General features: G+C 46.7%; 1 protein-coding gene across 3 annotated transcripts in view; it reads left to right on the top strand.

Annotated features, from left to right (window-relative positions):
• The window catches only part of Kcnj10 (potassium inwardly rectifying channel subfamily J member 10), a 33,236-nt gene extending 14,347 nt beyond the window's left edge, over window positions 1-18,889 (top strand). For all 3 annotated transcript variants that reach the window (XM_021173140.3, XM_085843037.1, XM_029483325.2), the window contains exon 2: window positions 13,864-18,889. In XM_021173140.3, the coding sequence (XP_021028799.1) occupies window positions 13,864-15,003 (1,140 nt within the window). In that variant the 3' untranslated portion in view covers window positions 15,004-18,889. The remainder of the gene's footprint in view (window positions 1-13,863) is intronic.
• The last annotated feature ends 970 nt before the right edge of the window (window positions 18,890-19,859 follow it).

Here is a 19,859-nt window from a genome sequence, read left to right on the forward strand (position 1 = left end):
AGTAATAAGGTCTTGGTTCAGCTTGAGTGACACTAAGCCCTCTGGGGTACAGAGAGGCAATATGAGCAAAAGTCCCGTGAGACTTGCAGAGTGCTTCTGGCTTGCTATTAAATAAATGTCAGCCAGCCACCTCACCTTTCCAACTCTCAGCTCCTCTAATTCTGGGGAATTTTTTTTTTCTTCAGCTGCAAAGTGCAATCATAATGATGTCTTTATTTGCATAAGGGCCTAGCAGATTTCACATACTTCATTTATCTCTTGTAATCCTGAGCACACAATCAAAGTGTATTGCCTCCTTAGATTAGGAAACCGAGCCTTAGAGAGATTAAGAGATTGACTGAGGTTCCCATGACTCCTGACTGACAAAGATCAGAATGACAAACAGTGGCGATGGAGAGCAGAAGATTTTTTGGCTGTGACATTGGAAACACTGGAGAAAAAAAATTAGGCTCCAATTTTTAGCCTAACTCCATTTGAAAATGGGTTTCTATATCACTGTGTTAGATTCTGAGGCTCAAACGGAAAAAAAATGTACCTTTATGAATCAGTGATATCTGGTGTGTGTGTGTGTGTGTGTGTGTGTGTGTGAAAATGGCTCATACAGCCTGTATCATTGACATCTATAGCCCAGAATCCATCCCTACATATCAAAATTAAGTCCTTATACACCTGGAACAATTAGATGAATTTCAAAAGTACTAGCTTAAATATGTGCCTCAGGTAAAGTCTCTGACTTTGAAAAGCTGTGGGAGCACAGTAGGAGTCTAAATATTTTTGCCTGGGAGCCTGGAGCAGCCTCAGGGCAGAGAGACCACTAGGACTAGGGCGGGGCCTTGAGGGTGAAAAGATTTTAGAGCAAAGAGGGGTGTGGGAGAGAGTTGGGGCAGAGGTGGCTTTCCATGGAGAGAGCTGCAGAGAAACAAGTGAGGAGAAAAGTTGGGGAGGGTCGGCAGTGGTCTCCATGGCAGAAACAGGAGCTGAGGGAGAAGGAGAGGCTTCCAGAGAGAGGTGGGGCAGATGGTGGTGAAGGATTCCGAGTACCATGTCAAGCAGTTTTGTCATGAAAGTTCAAATAATTCATTGAACAATCTCAAGCCTGTGCTGAATGATGGGCCAGGCTGGGCTGTGGAGCTCTGAGGTAGCTGTGGGGTGGGGGTGGGGGTGGGGGTGGGGGTGGGGGTGGGGGTGGGGGTGGGGGTGGGGGTGGGAGAGTTTGGGTAGGAGGAATGGGGAGTCACTATTCTATTTCAGGAGAAAGAGAACACAAGATTGGATGATGGGGACCTCAGAAAATGGGGAGATTCACAGAAAGGCAGAATTGATAAGACCTGGTGACCAATGGGCTGGGGAGCAAGAGAGACCAGATATCCAGCCTGGGCACTGAATGAACGGATGACAAGTCTCTGAACAAGAGGAAAACACACGAAGGCTGGTGAGCTGGCTTAGTGGGGGCCGGAGCCTGCAGCCAGGCCTGGCGGATGACAAGTCTCTGAACAAGAGGAAAACACACGAAGGCTGGTGAGCTGGCTTAGTGGGGGCCGGAGCCTGCAGCCAGGCCTGGCGATATGAGTTGGATTCCTGGGGAACTGCATGGTGGAGAGAGAGAGAGAACTGACCCTTACAAGTTGTTCTCTGATGTCCACATGTGTGCTACAGCACCCAGATAAATAAACGTAATAAGCTTTTAAAAAGAGAGGCAGAGGGAACCTAGGAAGTGTGATGTCAGTGAGAAACAAGACTGCATCTCTAGCCCTCCGGAACTCATGAAGAGCTTGTACGTTTGTGACCTCCATGTCATTAGCCCCCCTTTTGCAGATGAAGGGGCAAGGAAGCTCAGAAACTCAAGTGATTTGCCTAGAATCTTAAAGCCTAGTAGTGCTATAGGTCAGGGTTTCTACCACACTGCAATTGAAGCAAGCAAACAAACAGCCAACAACAACAACAACAACATTCCAAAGAGTGTGCCAGGAAGGGACCACCTGTCATCAGTCTCCAATGCTGGGGTTGAGAACTGAGAAAACGCCCTTAGAGTTAACAAACGGAACACATCCGACCTTGGAGAGAACTTCCCCGTTGGCCCAGAGTGGCTGCATGGATCAAACAGAAGCGTTCTAAATTTGTGTAGGTGCTTCCCCAAAGGCAAATTGTCTGCTCTCCTGAGGCGGTTGCTACTATTACTTGAATTGCTAGTGTTATTGAACCATTTCATATAGATGCTCTGTGATCTGTTTCTTTTTAATTTGCAGTTACATGTAGTCCAACCTAGCTGCAAAAGGAGCGGGTTAGTGTGTGGGTAGAGGGTAGGAGACGCTGAGGGCAGCCTGCCAGACTAGGGAGCCCTGCCCCCTGGTGGCCAGGACTTAAACCTGCAGCATAGGAGAATGGTAGGTCACGGCCAAACTTGAAGTTTGTAGTTTTGAAGTTCTCTGCCATCTCTGAGATGGGGGGTTTATCTGATACATAAATAAGTTTTATTACTTTAATCAATAGCATTAGACAGAAGTTGGACTAGAATCTATGGAGTTCAAGATTAGGCTGTGACTGATTTGAGATCTAAGGCAGAGGCGACCCACAAAGGAGAGATCTAGAACAGATATGTTGCTTAGCATCCAGTTTCTTCCTAACTCAACCTAGACTTTAGCTTTCCCCCAGTGTCCCTGGGAACGGTTCCAGTGTCTCATATCTTACTGATAGAAAATATAAGACAGGCTCTTGCTTAGTGGATGGAGTGCTTGCCCAACATACACAAATCCCCCAAACACCACATTAGTGGATTCTGCTCAACTGCAACCCTGGCATTTGGGTGATAGAGGCAAGAGTCATCTTTAGCCGCATTTATGAGTTCAAGGACAGCCTGAATTACATAAGACCCTTCTCCCTCTCTCCAGCGGTGTCTTAGGGGGAATGGAGTTTTTCCTATCCAGTGTTTCCTGCTAAATCATACTGTTAGTTGACTTTTCTGACTTTTCCATTGAGGCAAAGGAGGATGGGTTAAGGTCTCCACGCAAATGTCCTGAGGTGAAGACTCACACGGGGACAGGTTTGGAGACTCTCCGGACCATTGGAGCTGAGACTAATGAGGAGGCAGTGGTACAGCTCTGTCCTCAGTTGAACTCTACACGGTGCCAAGTCCTCACAAAGGACTAGTTTACTGAAGAGCTCAGGATGTGCAGTTCTGTAGACGCAGACAACAGCTAAGAGCAGATACCATGGCTGGACCACACAAATCAGGGAGGAAGTGTGCTGAAGGTGATGCAGGCGATTGAGAGGTACACAAGGAGGTAGTGTGTGTGCCACGGGGTCATCCTCCCTTTTCAGACAGGGACAGCGGATTCTCTGAGATGCCACCCTCTGGAGTCCCCTGCAGAGAATGTGGTTCCCTTCCTGAAGGGGGTCAGAAGGCATTGTCTGGGGAAAAAGCTGAAGGAAGAGCCAGGGGTCCTGATCAGCCCACACTGACAGACAGTGGTGGTGTCTAAACTCAGGAAAACATCTGACATGGCCTCATGTCTTTGTCCCTCCCACTCTTGACTGGAAAGCACAGGGGTGGGGGGGGGGGTCAGGAGGGCCAGCGAGAGGTCACAGGCTCCCAGGAAGTGCTTTGAAGGCTTTAAGCCTTCCTTCTGATCAAACTATGAGAACTTTCCAAACGTTGACACAAGGGAAGAAAAGCCTATTCTTCCCTGGGCCAGGACATTGGTGTCAGGCTGAGGCTAGAGGATGGGAGGGCCAGGGGAAAGGAGGCTCCAGGGTGGGGGACAGAGGCAGCGGTGACTCAGCTGGGAAGGCAGGTCCCCGGACACAGACACTGCCCCCTTTTCCCTCACCTCCAGATTTGTGTGCATCTGGCTCCATTTCTATTTGTCTGTTTTCACTGGGGAAAGGATAGGAGAGATTGATGAATAGCGACAATGAGCTTTGAAAGAGCCCATATCCAAGTCCATTCTTCTAACCTCGAGGACTTACATAACCCCGGGAGCTTTTCTCGTTACCCTTTCCTTTTCTACCCTCTCCTTTCTCTTCTCTTCCTCTCTTTCACTAAGAACATTTGGAAGCCCAGAAATACTTCTTTTTAGACCTAGCCACTTTCCCCCCAGGAGGTCTCTAAGATCACTATTTAAGTGGGATTTGGTATTCAAAGAAGAGATGATACGGTGGTAAGAAGGGCCTGAGTCTCTGTTTCCTTTCCCCAGTGGGAGGAATGGAACCAGACCTCATTAGCTGGATGGCAAGGTCTTTTGGTTTGTTTGTTTCTGAGATAGATTCCTTCTGTATAGCCCAGTATAGCCTCAAATTCACCATCCTCCTGCCTCAGCCTCTGGAATGCTGGCACCACAGGCATGTGCCACCATCTCACCAGATGGGGAGTTTTACAAGAGAAAGTGTCTTTCCTTTCTTCTAATGCAACATAGCCAAACTGACCCAGCAGTCTGTTCTGAGTGACAGAGGACAGGAAGGTGTCCATGAAGAGCTACAGGTGCCATGCTTTGGACTGTGTTGGTCCTAAGTAATGTAATGGTTTCATGTTATCCTACTGTTCTTTGCTTATATAATATTAAATATTATTTTCCTAAGATCTCTATAGTCTAGATCCACAGAGAATATGCTGGAGTGAATCCTGAGGCTACCGGTGTCTCTGGGTGCAGACAGGTGTGTGCTAGAGCGGAGGCATTGAGGATTTGCTACAACCTCCTTCTTCCACAATGAAAGCTATGGCGGCTCAGGGAGCTAAGAGCTTATCCAAGTTCCCAGAGTCTGGAAGAGTGAAGACCAGCATTCAGTTGTCTGCGTCCCAGGGCAGTGCATTTTCCCAGCAGGCAGAGCTGGGTCGATTCCCAGGCTGAACCTTACTCATCCTGTGTCCAACGATTTCACTTCATCTCCAGAACGTGCTGCATGAACACATGCCTAGGACATTGATTTAAAATGCACGTTATCTGAAGATGACCTGCCCACGGGTTGTGTTGGTGGGCTTGTATTCGTTACAGAGCTTGTTGCTGTGACCAAATAGCTGGCAAGAAGCAACTTAGAAGGAGAGAGGTTGATTTACTCTATCTCTGACATTGCCAGTGCTGTATGTTCCTGTTCACTGTTCCCCCCTCATTGGGTGCACTCTCTTTTGGTTTTTCATACAAAACCTAATCGAATTTTGCCCATCCTTTAGACCCCAAGTCATCTCTCTCTTCTCTTCTCCCAAAGAGACATTTGGGCATAGCCAGAAAAGTTCTGATCCTGGCTGCTCTCTACATTTCCTGGTCCAAATGAACCATTATGGTTATATATGGTGGTTTGGAAATCATATTAACGAAATCATTAGTCATTATTAGTTTTTATTAATGTTGTATTTATTATTATTAATAACCAAAACATAATTAACATTATAGTGCTCGGTCCCTCACCTACTGCACACTCGGTGCTCGGTATTAGTTAGCTCCTAATGCTCATCCCTTGGGCTGCGTGCATCCTTCCCTTCCCTCACACATACTGAGCTATGCATCCCTGGTCCTGCCTGCTTTATCATTGATCCCCATGTTAGGCTCTGAGGTCTTCAAGGAAAGGAATTTACATCTTTGTCATCTCCATAACTCCAGTGCTTTGTTTAGAATCTGGTACTCAGGAGATACTGAAAAGAAACTTATTATACAAGTGCATGAAGACCAAACGCACACTGCACACGCAGTGAGCAGCAACATTACAGATAAAAATACTTTGGGTTTTTTTTTCTTATACTTATTAGTAATTCTAATGAACTATCTGGAGTTTCCATGTGTATGAGGGGAAAAAAAATCACAGGGAAAATCAAGAGAAGACACTAACAAGAAGGGAGGAGGAGAAGGTCCACCAGGCCCTGGGCCAGAGTTCCATTCCTTGTACATAGAACAAAAGGTTCCATGGTCCCTCCACCCTACAGCGCTGGCAGCATCTTCTCGTCCTCTTAGGTGGGCCTCTACACCTAGAAAGGGCTGTGCCATCTTCTGTTCATTAATTCCTTCTCAAAATGCTTCCTGGGCCCTCTCTATGCATCACATAATTGTTAGCCATATCTGTTGACTTTATGTTGCTCTGACAAAAACAAAAACAAACAAACAAACACTTTACAGGATGAAACGTTCGAAGTGTAGTTTGAGCTGTTTCAGTCCTGGTTGCTCTTAGGCCAGTGGTGTGGCAGAAGCATCATGGTAGAAGCCTATGGAGGAAGAAAATTGCTCACTTCAGGGAAACGGGGGAAGTACAGAGGGAGGTTTGGGGGAGAGGATATGGTCATGCCCCAATGATCTGCTTCTAACTAGGCCCCACCTCTTAACTGCCAGTTAATCAATCCACTGATGAATCCAATCTCTCACATGTCAAGTCTCTACCTCTGAACACTGCTGTGCTGGGGACCAGAGCCTTCAATACATGCCTTTTCTTGGGAGAATATTTGGTATCTCCATCACAAGATACTAGAAACAAGATATGGTAGACCTAGGTGCTTCCTTCAGTAAACTTGTTTTTACTCAATAGATACATATACCTGGCAAGTCGGGAATAGGCTGTGGTTTTCAGGGGAGGTTTCATGGAACGGGGGTCATGAACTCAGGTAGCGTGGAAGACAGAAGAAGGATAGGCGAAGGCAAGAAAGCAAGAAAGCCTGTATGAGCACAGAAAGGCTTCAACTACATGGCGTCTGTTTGCTTGAGTATGCCCCAAGAAAAGGGGAGTAGGAAACAAGGCCTGGAAGGAGGGTTGGCAGTGATCACATAACTCATCAGGTGGAGACTGAGTCTGGTCTCTCTTTGGTCACCAGTGAAATACTTTCTTTGAACTGGAGAAGGAACTGGGACACATACAGTGTGAAGAGAATGTGGTGCATCAGGAGTCAGAAGACCCTGATCGTGAATCCAGTTCCATGATTGACCGAGTCATATCTTGCTGAGCCTCAGTTTCCTTGATTATAAAATAAGAACGATGATTTTTTTCTTTCGGTGCTTGGGGTCAGACCCAGAGCCTCAGCCATGTGAGGCAGGCACTTTAGTCTTTCAACTCTGTCACCTCCCCAGCCTTGGGACCCTGATTTGACCCTCTCCTAGGAATGCCATGAGCAGGAAAGGTGTGCTCTTTGGAAAATATCAGATCAGCGTTCATTGGTTCATCATCAGAAGTGTAATGAAGAGTAACATGGTAGGGCTGGAGAGATGGCTCAGCGGTTAAGAGCACTGACTGCTCTTCCGAAGGTCCTGAGTTCAAATCCCAGCAACCACATGGTGGCTTACAACCATCAGTAGCCAGGCGTGGTGGTGCACACCTTTAATCTCAGCACTTGGGAGGCAGAGTTCGAGGACAGCCTGGTCTACAAAGTGAGTACTAGGACAGCCAGGGCTATACAGAGAAACCCTGTCTCAAAAAACAAAACAAAAAACCAAAAAACCCCAAACAAACAAAAAACCCAACAACAACAAAAAAACAAAACAAAGCAAAACAAAACAAACAAAAAAACAACCATCTGTAATGACACACCTCTAAAGGTGTGTCTAAAGACAGCTACAGTGTACTTACGTATAATAAATAAATAAATTTTTGGGCTGGAGCAAGTGGGGCCAGACTGAGCGGGCCAGAGCAAACAGAGGTCCTGAGTTCAGTTCCCATCAACCACATGATGGCTCACAACCATCTGTACAGCTACAGTGCACTCATATACATAAAATGAGTAATGATGCTAATGTTGTAGGATGAGTTACAGGGGGGAAAATGGAGATATGAGACAAATCATAGGCGCCTCAGTGGCTCCTTAAGGCCCCGGAGGACAGGAATGAAGTAGAGAGAAGGAAGCATAGGGACACATCCATAGCACCGGGCTGAGGAGGAAGGAGAGTCTGAAGTGGGTCTAGAACTTGAGTGTGAGGAGCTGGGAGGGCCAAGGCACCTTTAATGATTTAGGGAACAGTGAGAGACTGTCTGCGGTTGGAAATGAGTGAGTTTAGTGCTCACATGGGAAGCTCCTTCCACTTGGGTTGCTTTTGCTTGCTACAGAGTAAGCTCTGTCTTTGGGTTGAAAGGACTTTTTTCCCACGTGGTAGGTTTCAGGAAATGGTACCATTCATCCCCTGCCCTTCCACCTGCTGTCTCTGGTGTGGAGTTGAACCATCCTTTCTAGTCACCTAATAGAACATAATACATGTCAGGGCTAATTAATCAACTCAATTAAAATTTTGAGACATGATTTCACATAGCCCAGGCTGGCCTTAAATTTACTTCGTAGCCCATGATTACCTTGAACCTCTGATTCTCCTGTCTCTATCTTCCTGAGCACTGTGATTACAACTGTGCTACCATTCCTGGTTAATGCAGTGTTGGGGAATCAAGCCCAGGGCCTCCTGCATGCTATACAAGCCCTCTGCTAATTTAACTCCCCTCCCAGCTCCCATCTGCAGTGAACTAAAAAACCCACTCTCTTACCATGCTCCTGCAAAAAACCCCCCAAAACAAAACAAAACAAAACAAAAAACCCCAGAAGACCCATACAAGGGCTGGCATTGACGTCTTTAAGCTGTCTTTCCTCTACTTTCTGAAAAAAATCTGCAAGCATCTGCAACATCAGTCATGCCTGAGTGAACCTGGATCCCCTTCTTCCCTGCCATGGCTCCTCCTGAAGGGCTACATCAAAGCGGCAGCCTCACTCAGACCTGTCCAGACAGATGATGCCTTCAGTCATCTCCTCCTCGGTCTTAAAAACCATACTTGCTTCTGGTGAAACAGATGTAAGCGCATTCCCTGGCCTTCAATTAAGAGTTCACAGATGGCAAACAACGGCAAATAAACACTGCAAAGCACTATGGTGTTAGAAAGTAGAAACTGGGCCAGGCCATGCTTAGAAAGTGCATGTCAGAAGGAGTAGGAGTATAGAGAAAAGCTACTTCTTTGAGGGCCAGGAAGGCATGCAAAGGCATCTCTAGCACTTGGTCCAAGCTTTGTCAGGTAGGCAGGAGGCCGTCAGACAGCCAGAGATGTGAGCAAAACAAAAGAAGCTCCAAAGGTAGAAAGAATCAGACAGTAGGCTTTTCTGCAGAGCCGGTGTCTAAGGATGTGTGAAGACTGTCAAGGGTAAGGACGAGGAGTAAGTAGAAGCCAGGGTTTATGGCACATGCTCTTAGTCCCAGCCCTTGGGAGGTAGAGGTGGACAAATTCTCTTTAAGTCCAACCTGGTCTACAGAGTGAGTTCCGGGATAGCCAGGGCTACACAGAGAAACCCTATCTTGGAAAACAAAACAGAAGAGGAAGAGGAGGAGGAGGAGAAGGAGGAGGGGGTAGGAGGAGGGGGTAGGAGGAGGGGGAGCAGGGGGGAGGAGGAGGCGGCAGTAGCGGTGGCGGTGGTGGCGGTAGCAGCAGGCAGAGACTAAATCATGGAGGATCTTGAATGCTATACCAAAGGCTTGCAGTTTATCCTCAAAACAATGAGGGACCTTGGCCAATTTCAGTCACAAGAACTGTGTCTTGTCTCATGAGCAATCAAGCACTTGAGAAAGGTTCTGATAAATCCATTCATTCGGAAGCAAAAGTCACTGGCACAAAATAAAAGTGCTTGTAGGTAAGGAAACCCGGCTTTAGGGGAAGCTGACAGTGTGAAACAGAAGATAGGCACGGAACTTGCTGGAGAAATGAACATCACTATCCTTTTGGAAACGAATTAGCTCACTTCTTAGAGGGCAAAGGTGGTAGATAGCCTGGCCCAATCTCACTATTCAAGCTGCTCAGTAGAACGCCGACCCCAGTGCGCGGCTGGCACTGTTTTGGAGAAATTGCGCCCTCTAGAGGAAAAAGGATGTGTGGCTTTTGGTAGGGCAGCAACAAACCACTTTCAGAACTTTGGCTGGCTTTCTTTCCCCAGAGGCCAGGCCAGCTTGGGGGTGGAGTGTGCTGATTGTTTATCTGTTTCTGAGTCTGGCCACCCCTGAGAACAAAGTGGCCTGGCTGTAGGAGGTGGCATAACAGCTGGGAACTTCGGATAACAGCTGGAGGTGGCAGATACAAGGGCTGGCAATGGTAGACACAACAGTCAGAGGCGGTAAATACAGCAGCCTGAGGCAACAATAAACTTAACTAGTAGCCAAAATCTAGTCCTGTAGCCTCAATCTGCTCTCTCAAAGCCCCAGGCTGTCTTCTCTGTGTGGATGAAGCTCCTCTGTTTAAGGAACCAGTTATGGATCAGAAGCCAGAAAACCTGGGTTTGGCTTCCCATTTGACCACTAAATTTGCTTTGAGTGATTTACTCTGAGCCTTAGTTTCTAACGTTGTCTTCTCTCCTGTCTACTTCATAGTGTGTGTGTGTGTGGGGGGGGGGGGAGGTCAGATTACATATTTTATAAAGTAGTAACTAATCATGGACTACTGATTTAGGAAGGATAAGCTAGGTTTTTGAGAGCCTCCATTCTTCCTGATAGGTAGAACTCCCTTTTAATACAAAGTAAGAATTTAGGTGAGAGATCCCTGAATGTTACCACAGAAAGCTCAGGGATAGAGCTGGGGAGAAGGAAGCAGGTGCCCTGATGCTGCCCATAGGTGTGGCTGGAAGCTTCATCTTTCTATATCCATTGAGAGCTTGTTTCGTAGATGGAGATGAACCCTCTGACAATACTGTATAACTTCTCCTTGAGCATCCAGGGACAGTATGTTCTTTCTAGGGACTCTTCCCATCGGTACCATCCTGTACAGTAGTGTTCTTTTTCCACTATAACCCTGGAATCTCTCTCCCTGGAGTTTGAACACCCTGCTCCTGTTTGTTCTTGGAGCTCAGAACCTTCATCCATGTGACAAATTTTCAAGCCAAGTATTCTGTACACATGTGTTCTTTCTGTCAGACCACCTCTTGACAAAATCCATCCGTTTCCTTTATCCACTTCCCACCTGATCTGGACCTGATTTTATAATTATTATTAATATTATTATTATTATGTATCCCGATTGCTGCTTGAGATGAACGGAGCAGAGTGGAATCAGTTACCTCTTTAGTTCAGGGACTTCATTCAACCAAAGTGGCTTAAGATTGTGTTGCTTTTTCGGCAGCCAAAATACGTGAATAACTCATACTGGATTTTTTTTCTAAAATGTTTAAGTCTCTCCTTTTCCCCATGGTAATGTGACTAACTTAGATCTCTGTAGTCTTAAACTTTCTCAGATAATTTTTGGACTCAAGCACCTACTCCAGCTTTTATCCCTTTCGTTAGATTTGGCTCGCTCATCTGGTTCTTTTTGGAGCCCAGTTCTGCCCAGCCCTTGCAGCCTGTCCTGGGTTTGTGTCATCCACATGATTGATAGCCACAGTGTTCTCTAGTTTTGAATGGAATCAGTGTTAAGAGCATTGAGTAGGGCAAAATAAAGAATAAATCTCTCTGCTACATCAATAGAAAGTGAATTCTGGCCTACTGGGGTCCACTCACCAGCACCACTGAATTTTAAAAACCACCTAATTATATTACCCTCTAGCCATTCTTCTCTATCTTATCCCCAAAGAGATAATGATAGATTTTTGTCCCACAACTTGCTGAAGCTTTAGTTACACATTATCTGTATTTTGTTGGCTTGTCAATTTAGTAACCTCATCATAAGAGGAAATTAAGTTACTTTGATATGACTCAATCTTAGTAAACCCACAGAGGGTTTTACCGAGAACTTCTTTTCTTCTTGTTCTGTCTAGTTACACATAATCTCCATATTTTATCTGAGAATTTTTCTTAGGATCGCTATCACCTGTTTGTCTATATCTTATGAAGTATATTTTATTTTTATTTTTGAAAATTGAAATTATATCCTCTCATCTCTAACTGTGCAGTCAAAAGTCTTATGTACAGGTTCCACATCCTTAAGAGTTTGAGGATCAGGGCTGGAGAGATGGCTCAGCGGTTAAGAGCCCTGACTGCTCTTCCAGAGGTCTTGAGTTCAATTCCCAACAACCACATGGTGGCTCACAACCATCTGTAATGGGATCCGATGCCCTCTTCTGGAGTGTCTGAAGTCAGCTGCAGTGTACTTACATAAATAAAATAAATAAATCTAAAAAAGTTTGAGGAGCAAACATTCTTTTGTGCAGACTCTACCATGGTGTACACATGCACACACACATAGACACAGACACACACACACACACGAGTTGTGGTGGGAAGTTGTTATTATTAGCACTTTTGAGTATTGAGCAGGGCTTTATTTAAATTCCAAAACTGAAATTATTCAGAGCTGTAGTGCTTCCTTCTTGCTTCAGAGGAACCAAGGCCATAGGGCAGTGAGGAGCACTGGGGGTCTGGCTGAGTAGCAGTCTTCTGTGGATAAACACTTCAAATGGTCTCCAGGCTGGTAAAATGGGCAGGCTGGCTCTGGAGGTTCCCAGGGCCCTCATTCATTGGTGATCTTTGGTTTGGTTCCCTACGTGGGCAGGAGTTTATGGACAGGCTCATATGACTTAGACTCTTCCAGAGACAAGGTGGTGGGAGAACGGAATGATGATGAGATGCAACGGTTCAAACATATGAGGTGGGGGGTGCGATGGGCTGTTCCGATACCCAAAGATCCCCAAGTCCCAGAAAGCATCTGAATTCTTCTCAGGAGTTCCAGATGTCAGACTCAGAGTCTAAATGACTAAGTTTTTCTCTACTGGAAAAGTACAAAGTTACTTTTGGGGCAGGAATGCCAGACACCTTGTATTACATGAATCGTCTCCTATTTCAATCCCTTGTCCCACTTTCTACTATCAGGACAAATAGGCATCTTGAATTTGAGCCCGTGAAGACATAGCTACTAACGACTATGGAGTCCACCCTCGCTTCACTCACTCAAGGCAGTTTTGCTGCCTACAACCTGGTGTCACTGCCAATCCATAGAGAGATGCCTTGGGGGCTGGCGGGAAGCAGCAGTCTGGTGCTTCCTTCCTGCTTCCTGCTTCCTGCTTTTGCTCAGACCCTGTCTGTGCTCTCTCCAACATCAGCCTAGACCCTGACCCAAGTGCCACATCTCCCTGGTAGTACAAACAAACGATGACTGTAATGGTGGCAGTGAAGGAAGGAGCCTGGATGCCTGCAGGGTGGAGGATGCATTCCTTCTGCCATTTTCTCCCCAATGGCCATTGACTTGAGGTTAAGAGAGATAGTAGTGAAATTGAAGCCACATCTTAAGCAATACTGTCCTAGAAAGATTTCAGTGGGATATATTTTTTTGCCTTAATGTTCATTCGAAGGGAGAGGTTTTTATTATAAGTTAGGTATCTCCACGGGAGTGGGTGTGTGGGTGGGTGGGTGGAGGTGCGGGAGTGGGTGTGCGTGTGCATGGACACACACGTGTTCAATGGAGATCAGTAGAGCTCTCGTCCCTCCCATTCCTCCTTTCAGCAACCTGTGAACTTCTTACTCTTTCTTCTCTGCTCCACCTCTTCCCCAAATCACAAAGGTCATTTCACTGTGTTGCATGTATTGCAATTATGTGTCTAATTCACATGGGTCCGCCCTGGGGGTTCTTAGCAGGAATGATGTCGTTTTCATGTTTGACTTATAGGACCTCACGCTGTCGCTGGCATTTAACAAGGGCTCTGCAAATATTTGCTAAGATCAATGCCATCAAAAGGAAGGTTAGAGGCTGGCTAGATGACACTCACGCAGCAAGGAAAGGCATTTGCCACCAGGCTTGACCACCTGTGTTCAATTCCCAGGGCCCACATGGCAGGACAAAACAAAAATCCTGCAGATTGCCCTCAGCAGTGTTACTGAAGCACCCCACCACCTCCAACATGAATGTAACACATTTTTAAAAGGACGTTAGTTAGTTTCTCTTCTCACTGGGTGGCGTCTAGGAATTAGCTGGATTTTGGCAATAACTTTCTATGTGCCATCTTGCTTCCTGCAGATGACGTCGGTCGCTAAGGTCTATTACAGTCAGACGACTCAGACAGAGAGCCGCCCCCTAGTGGCCCCAGGAATACGCCGGAGGAGGGTCCTCACGAAAGACGGCCGGAGCAATGTGAGAATGGAGCACATTGCTGACAAGCGGTTCCTCTACCTCAAGGATCTATGGACGACCTTCATTGACATGCAATGGCGCTACAAGCTTCTGCTCTTCTCTGCAACTTTTGCAGGCACGTGGTTTCTCTTTGGTGTGGTGTGGTATCTGGTAGCTGTGGCCCATGGGGACCTGTTGGAGCTGGGACCTCCTGCCAACCACACGCCTTGTGTGGTGCAGGTGCACACGCTCACCGGAGCCTTCCTCTTCTCCCTGGAATCCCAGACTACCATCGGCTATGGCTTCCGCTACATCAGTGAGGAATGCCCACTGGCTATCGTGCTTCTTATTGCGCAGCTGGTGCTCACCACCATTCTGGAAATCTTCATCACAGGTACCTTCCTTGCAAAGATTGCCCGGCCTAAGAAGAGGGCCGAGACGATCCGCTTCAGCCAGCATGCCGTTGTGGCTTCCCACAACGGGAAGCCTTGCCTTATGATCCGGGTTGCCAATATGCGTAAGAGTCTCCTCATCGGATGCCAGGTGACAGGCAAACTGCTTCAAACGCACCAGACAAAGGAGGGTGAGAATATTCGGCTCAACCAGGTCAACGTGACTTTCCAAGTAGACACAGCCTCTGACAGCCCCTTTCTCATCCTACCCCTGACTTTCTACCATGTGGTAGACGAGACCAGCCCCTTAAAAGATCTCCCGCTCCGCAGTGGGGAGGGGGACTTTGAGCTGGTGCTGATCCTGAGTGGGACGGTGGAGTCCACCAGTGCCACCTGCCAAGTTCGCACTTCCTACCTACCCGAGGAGATCCTCTGGGGTTACGAGTTCACGCCTGCGATCTCACTGTCAGCCAGTGGCAAATACATAGCTGACTTCAGCCTTTTCGACCAGGTTGTGAAAGTGGCATCTCCCAGTGGTCTCCGCGATAGCACCGTACGCTATGGAGACCCCGAGAAGCTCAAGTTGGAGGAGTCATTAAGAGAGCAAGCTGAAAAGGAAGGCAGTGCCCTTAGTGTGCGCATCAGCAACGTCTGATATCCTGTTCTCTCCTCCCCAGACCTCTGGCCTTTTCCTCTTCCAGTGCTCTGGGAAAAGGATACAATCTGGGTTCGCTGGAGAGGCCCGGAAGCACCCACCCTCTACTTCCCCTTAGCCCAGTGGCCTGTGAGCAGTCGGGGCCTGCTGGAGCCCTTCCTTTTCCTCCCACTGTCCCCTTGTACCTTCCTCTACTACTACACCAATGTACATGACTCTTAAGCCAGTTTGGGGGAAGGAGAGGGAAGATTAGGCTGACATGGCTTGAAAGGCCGCAGCCATGCTTGGAGATTCACATTCAGAGGACCATGTGACTGGATGGATAGACTCCCCCCCCAAATGCCCACCACTAGAAAATTTGATGGCTTGAGACTGGAGCTTCCTCCTTCTCTCTTCCATCTAGTAAAGTTCCCTGAGGCAGAACTCTCACAGAGAGTCACTCTATGGACTCTGCCCTCAGAAGTACTGGGATCTGAAACCAGTTTTCCCTGGGCTCTCTATCAAATCCTGAAGAAAGAAGCCTGAGTTTGTCATGGTGTTTTAATTTCAGCTGGTAACTCTTGACAGAGCCTGGACTCTTGGTCACCCCCTAATTTTCCCTCTCCAGTTCTCAAGTGGATCTTCTCAGCAAAGCCGGTTCTCTCTCAGCTTCTGTTTCTGTAGAACTGGGGTTGACACGAGAAACACAAGCAGCCACCTTTCCTGCACCCATCCAGGATTCTGAGAAATTCAATTTTGGAAGTATTGTCTAAGACTCTGGCCCTGTCCTTCGGGCTGCTCTGTCCTGGAAAGATGTTTTAGTGTTTCCTGGGAATAGGAAGACCTTAACCAATGTTCTCTCTCTCTCTTTTTTTCATTGGCTGTCCTTGAATTTACTATGTAGACTAGGCTGGCCTTGAACTCACAGATACCTACCTGCCTCCGTCTCCCATATACTGGGATTAAAGGCATGAACCACTATGCCAAGCCCCCAATGTTCTCTTGAATAAGTCCACTGCACAGACCCCACGAAAATATCTAAAGCCATCCAGATTACACTGTAACAGTTCCACTGCTTTCTTTTCTCCCACCCCAGACCTTCCCTTAACTCAACCTTTTGAAGTAAGAGAGGGAAACATGGTCATTTGCCTTTCTTAACATCGATCGATTAAAACTAGTCACAGGGCACAGATTCCCCAGGAAAGCTGAACCCACTTCTCAGATTTCCAGATTGCTGTACAGAGCCTCTGGGAATTTGTGATGTTTTGTTATGGTTTGGGCTGAGGCAGAACTCTGGCTGACAGCCACTATTTTGTTCCATCTCCTGGTGCCCTTCTGAGAAGTGCCAGCTATTTTATGAGGCAATGCTGAGAGGAGAGGAACTTACATTCTGATCTCTGCCATTCTGACACTTGGCATAAAATGATGAAAACCAGCCCCATCTCAACCTCTTTTCTGCCTACGGGCCAGTTCCAGGCAAATTACAAAGACAGCTTAAGATCACACCCAAGCCATTCCTAGTTCTCTGGTGAGGGTTGTGGCAGGGGTCATTGGAGGGCATTTGAAGCACCAGGTCCTGTCCTAGTGAGCTTTGGCTCCACTTGGGTACCCAGGAAACCTCACAAGGTAGTTTGGCAGGAATGACGTAAGCTGTAAGGTGAACTTGACAGATAACAAGTGACACATCTATACAGAATGTATGCCCGGATCTCTGGGCAAAGCTTTGCAGAGAAACTCAGAAGATCCCAAGACTAAATGGATCTCAACTGTGCACAGTCTTTTTACGTTGGTCTTCCCTTGAACTCAATTAACTGTAGCCTGAAAACGAAGAGCCTTTGGTCTCTCCTTACTGTAAAGCTCACTGTTATCCTCCAACTCTCATCAACAACAAGAACCAGAAGAACCTGAATGTCTGAAACAAAGAGCAGAAGGCAAGAGCCAGCTTATGTGCTTTCAAATACATTCAACGCTGCACTTACCTGATGTGTCCAGTGTGCAAGGACCAAGTGTACTGCTGTGTGTGTGTGTGCGTGTGTGTGTGTGTCTTCTTATCCTGTGGCAATTTATCCTCTGTCCTGTTTCTTCTTCACATTGCTGCTTCCCTCCTGAGGGGATGACCCTCGTCCCAGAGCCTTGCCAAGGCCCAACTCTCCTCAGACTCTTGGATAACAATGTGAGAGCGCATTTCCTGCCTTAACCCCTTTTGAACTTCCTCTACAATCCCAGGCTTTGCTCTAAGTTGCACTTTAAAATCATTTAAAATCATTAACACGTGTCCTGTTAATTCAGAATTCAGAACGGCACCTTTCTCCAACAAGCCTTATGCTCTGCGGAACAACTCCCACACACAACCCTACGTGGTTCTTTAGATCCCAGCCCGACTCTCTGACCTGAAATCCTTTCTCAGGATGTAGGGCGAGCTTTACTAACAGCCACGGCAGATGAGAAATGGGTTCCCTGTCTGTACCAGCTAGAGACTTGGAATGTCAGGAGAGTAACAGGTGCGCCGATTCTAAGTGGGATGGGAGATTTCAGGTGAGCAAAACGACCAGTGGGGAAGAATCTCCAGAGTGGGGAAAAAAGTGAACGACGAGGCTAAGGGGCCTCGGGAGATGGAACCCAGAGGCTTACTTATGACTGACACACAGGAGGTGGGTGGAAACTTGGGAGATTGAGATAGGATATATATGTTTATCTAAGGAGAAAAACAGAGATAATATATACAGAGATATGTATATAGATGTACGTATACCCAAATATACGGACTGTACAGAAGGAAGTATTCAGACTTTAACAAAGGGACAAATATTTTGTCTTGGTTTGGGGGGAGTAGGATAGCTGGATCTTCTGTGTTATGGTCCGAAGAACAGTGACAGTAGCTGGTGGTTTTAAGTTTGCTTGATGGAAAAGGGAGGGCTAGACCCTGCCCTTTTCATAAGTAAAGGAGCATCCGTTGAGGTTTGATGAATTGTGCTGGCAGGAGAAGAGAAAACCTCGGAGGAAATGGGGCACAGGGATGCTCCACCCATGGAGGACTAGGAAAATCTACCACTCAACCACTCACACTATCCCTGGCAACAACCTGCCGCTGAACAAGTTCTAAAACAAGCAAGCAAGGGAGCAAGTAAGCGAACGAGCAAGCAAGCAAACAAAAGCATCCTTTCATTTTCCTCTCTTCTTCCACCAAGATGGGAGCTGTAGGTCTAGGCCCCATCATTAAAAATTGAGAAGCTGAAATTTTAGTATGGGGGGGGGCAAATGAAGACACTAGAATGCAAGCCCTAGGACTGATGAGCTGTTGAGCTCAAGATACTCTCAAGGCAGAGGCCCAAGCCTATATACAGAAATCCTAAAGAGGGTACTTCATCTGTCATAGTCTCAGCCCTGGCGTGGAGGCAGGTGAATGCCATGGCTACAAGGCTCCTTGATGGAAATGCAGAATTCTGCTTCCCTCTTCCCCAAAGGCTGACGCAGTTCTATGCAAAGCTTCTGAAATCCCTAAACTGGGCTTCACTTCATTCTGGCTGCTCCCTACTGTTCCTCCCACTCTCTGAAACCCACACCAGCTAGCATGACTATGCAGGGAGTTCCCTGAGGTCAGCAGAAAAAGAAAAGCAGTCATAATGTGGCTATTAGCCAGGGACATTGCACATTCTCCAAGGCTTGCTACCACAAACCTTTACCCATGCTAGCTAACCTAATTTCTTTGCAAAATAACACATTACCTATGCTGTACAGTTAGCTGGGCTTGCAGGCCCAGTATTGGCCAGTGCTACTGAAACAGAAGAATCTAGGGATGATTTCTCTACACGCTGCATTAAAGACTAAACCAGGTCAAATGTATTTAGAAAAAAAAGATGTGTGAGGCATTTTTGGTTTATTTTTGTCTGTTCAGAACAAACTACTAAATAAACCGGATGCATCTCTTGTTCTCACTGTGTCTCCTTTTAAAAGGGAAACCTATATTGTTATCAAGGTTTGAACTCATAGGTTGAGTTTGGGGAGAGGAGGGTTCAACTAGGCTATGTTGGAAAAACTTCCCATCCTGTGGCCAGCCCTTCCTGCTGACTTTTCCTCACACTGGAACATTTCAATAATGGTTTCACCCAGTCCTTTTCTTGCTCCTTCCCTTGTTAAGGTAAGATCCCTTAACAGATACATTGCAAATTCAGGCAAGCCAGGGGAAGCAAGCCAGTAAGGAACATCCCTCCATAGCTCTGCATCAGCTCCTGCTTCCTTATAGAACCCAAGACTACCAACCCAGAGATAGTGCCACCCACAAGGGGCCTGCTCCCCTTGATCACTAATTGAGAAAATGCCCCAGAGCTGGAATCATGGAGGCACTTCCCCAACTGAAGCTCCTTTCTCTGTGATAACTCCATCCTGTGTCAAGTTGGCACACACAGCCAGCCAGTACAGTGGGAAACACTTCACAGGTTCCGACCCTACGGCAGGAAATAGTATCTGTTCAAAAGCTCTGCCACTTTCTGCAGCTCGCTCATATGACTCCAGGGAGAGGCTAATTCTTTTGATTAGTGGTTTCCTTTCCTTCCTGAATTAGTCTTTCCTACTTATTAGGCCAGCCATAGAGGGAAAATTAGCTGAGGCTTTTCTGCCAGAATACTACAACAACAACAACAACAATAAAACCTACCAAGAAGAACCCTTTACTTATATTCAGACATCTCTCTTATATTCTTTATGGAGACTGAGCGTCACTTACCTATAACTCACAAAGGAAGAGAAATATCAAACCAGGGATATAAAGAGTAACAATGAGAGAGAATATCAGAAAGACTTAAAGAAGAGATTGAGAAAAAGAAATGGAAGTTAGAATTCCATATCAGCATTTTACTTGAAAGCTTGTCGCACAATCA

This window comes from Mus caroli, unplaced genomic scaffold, assembly GCF_978045245.1.
Source record: "Mus caroli unplaced genomic scaffold, Mus_caroli_1 scaffold_1, whole genome shotgun sequence".
NCBI lineage: Eukaryota > Metazoa > Chordata > Mammalia > Rodentia > Muridae > Mus > Mus caroli.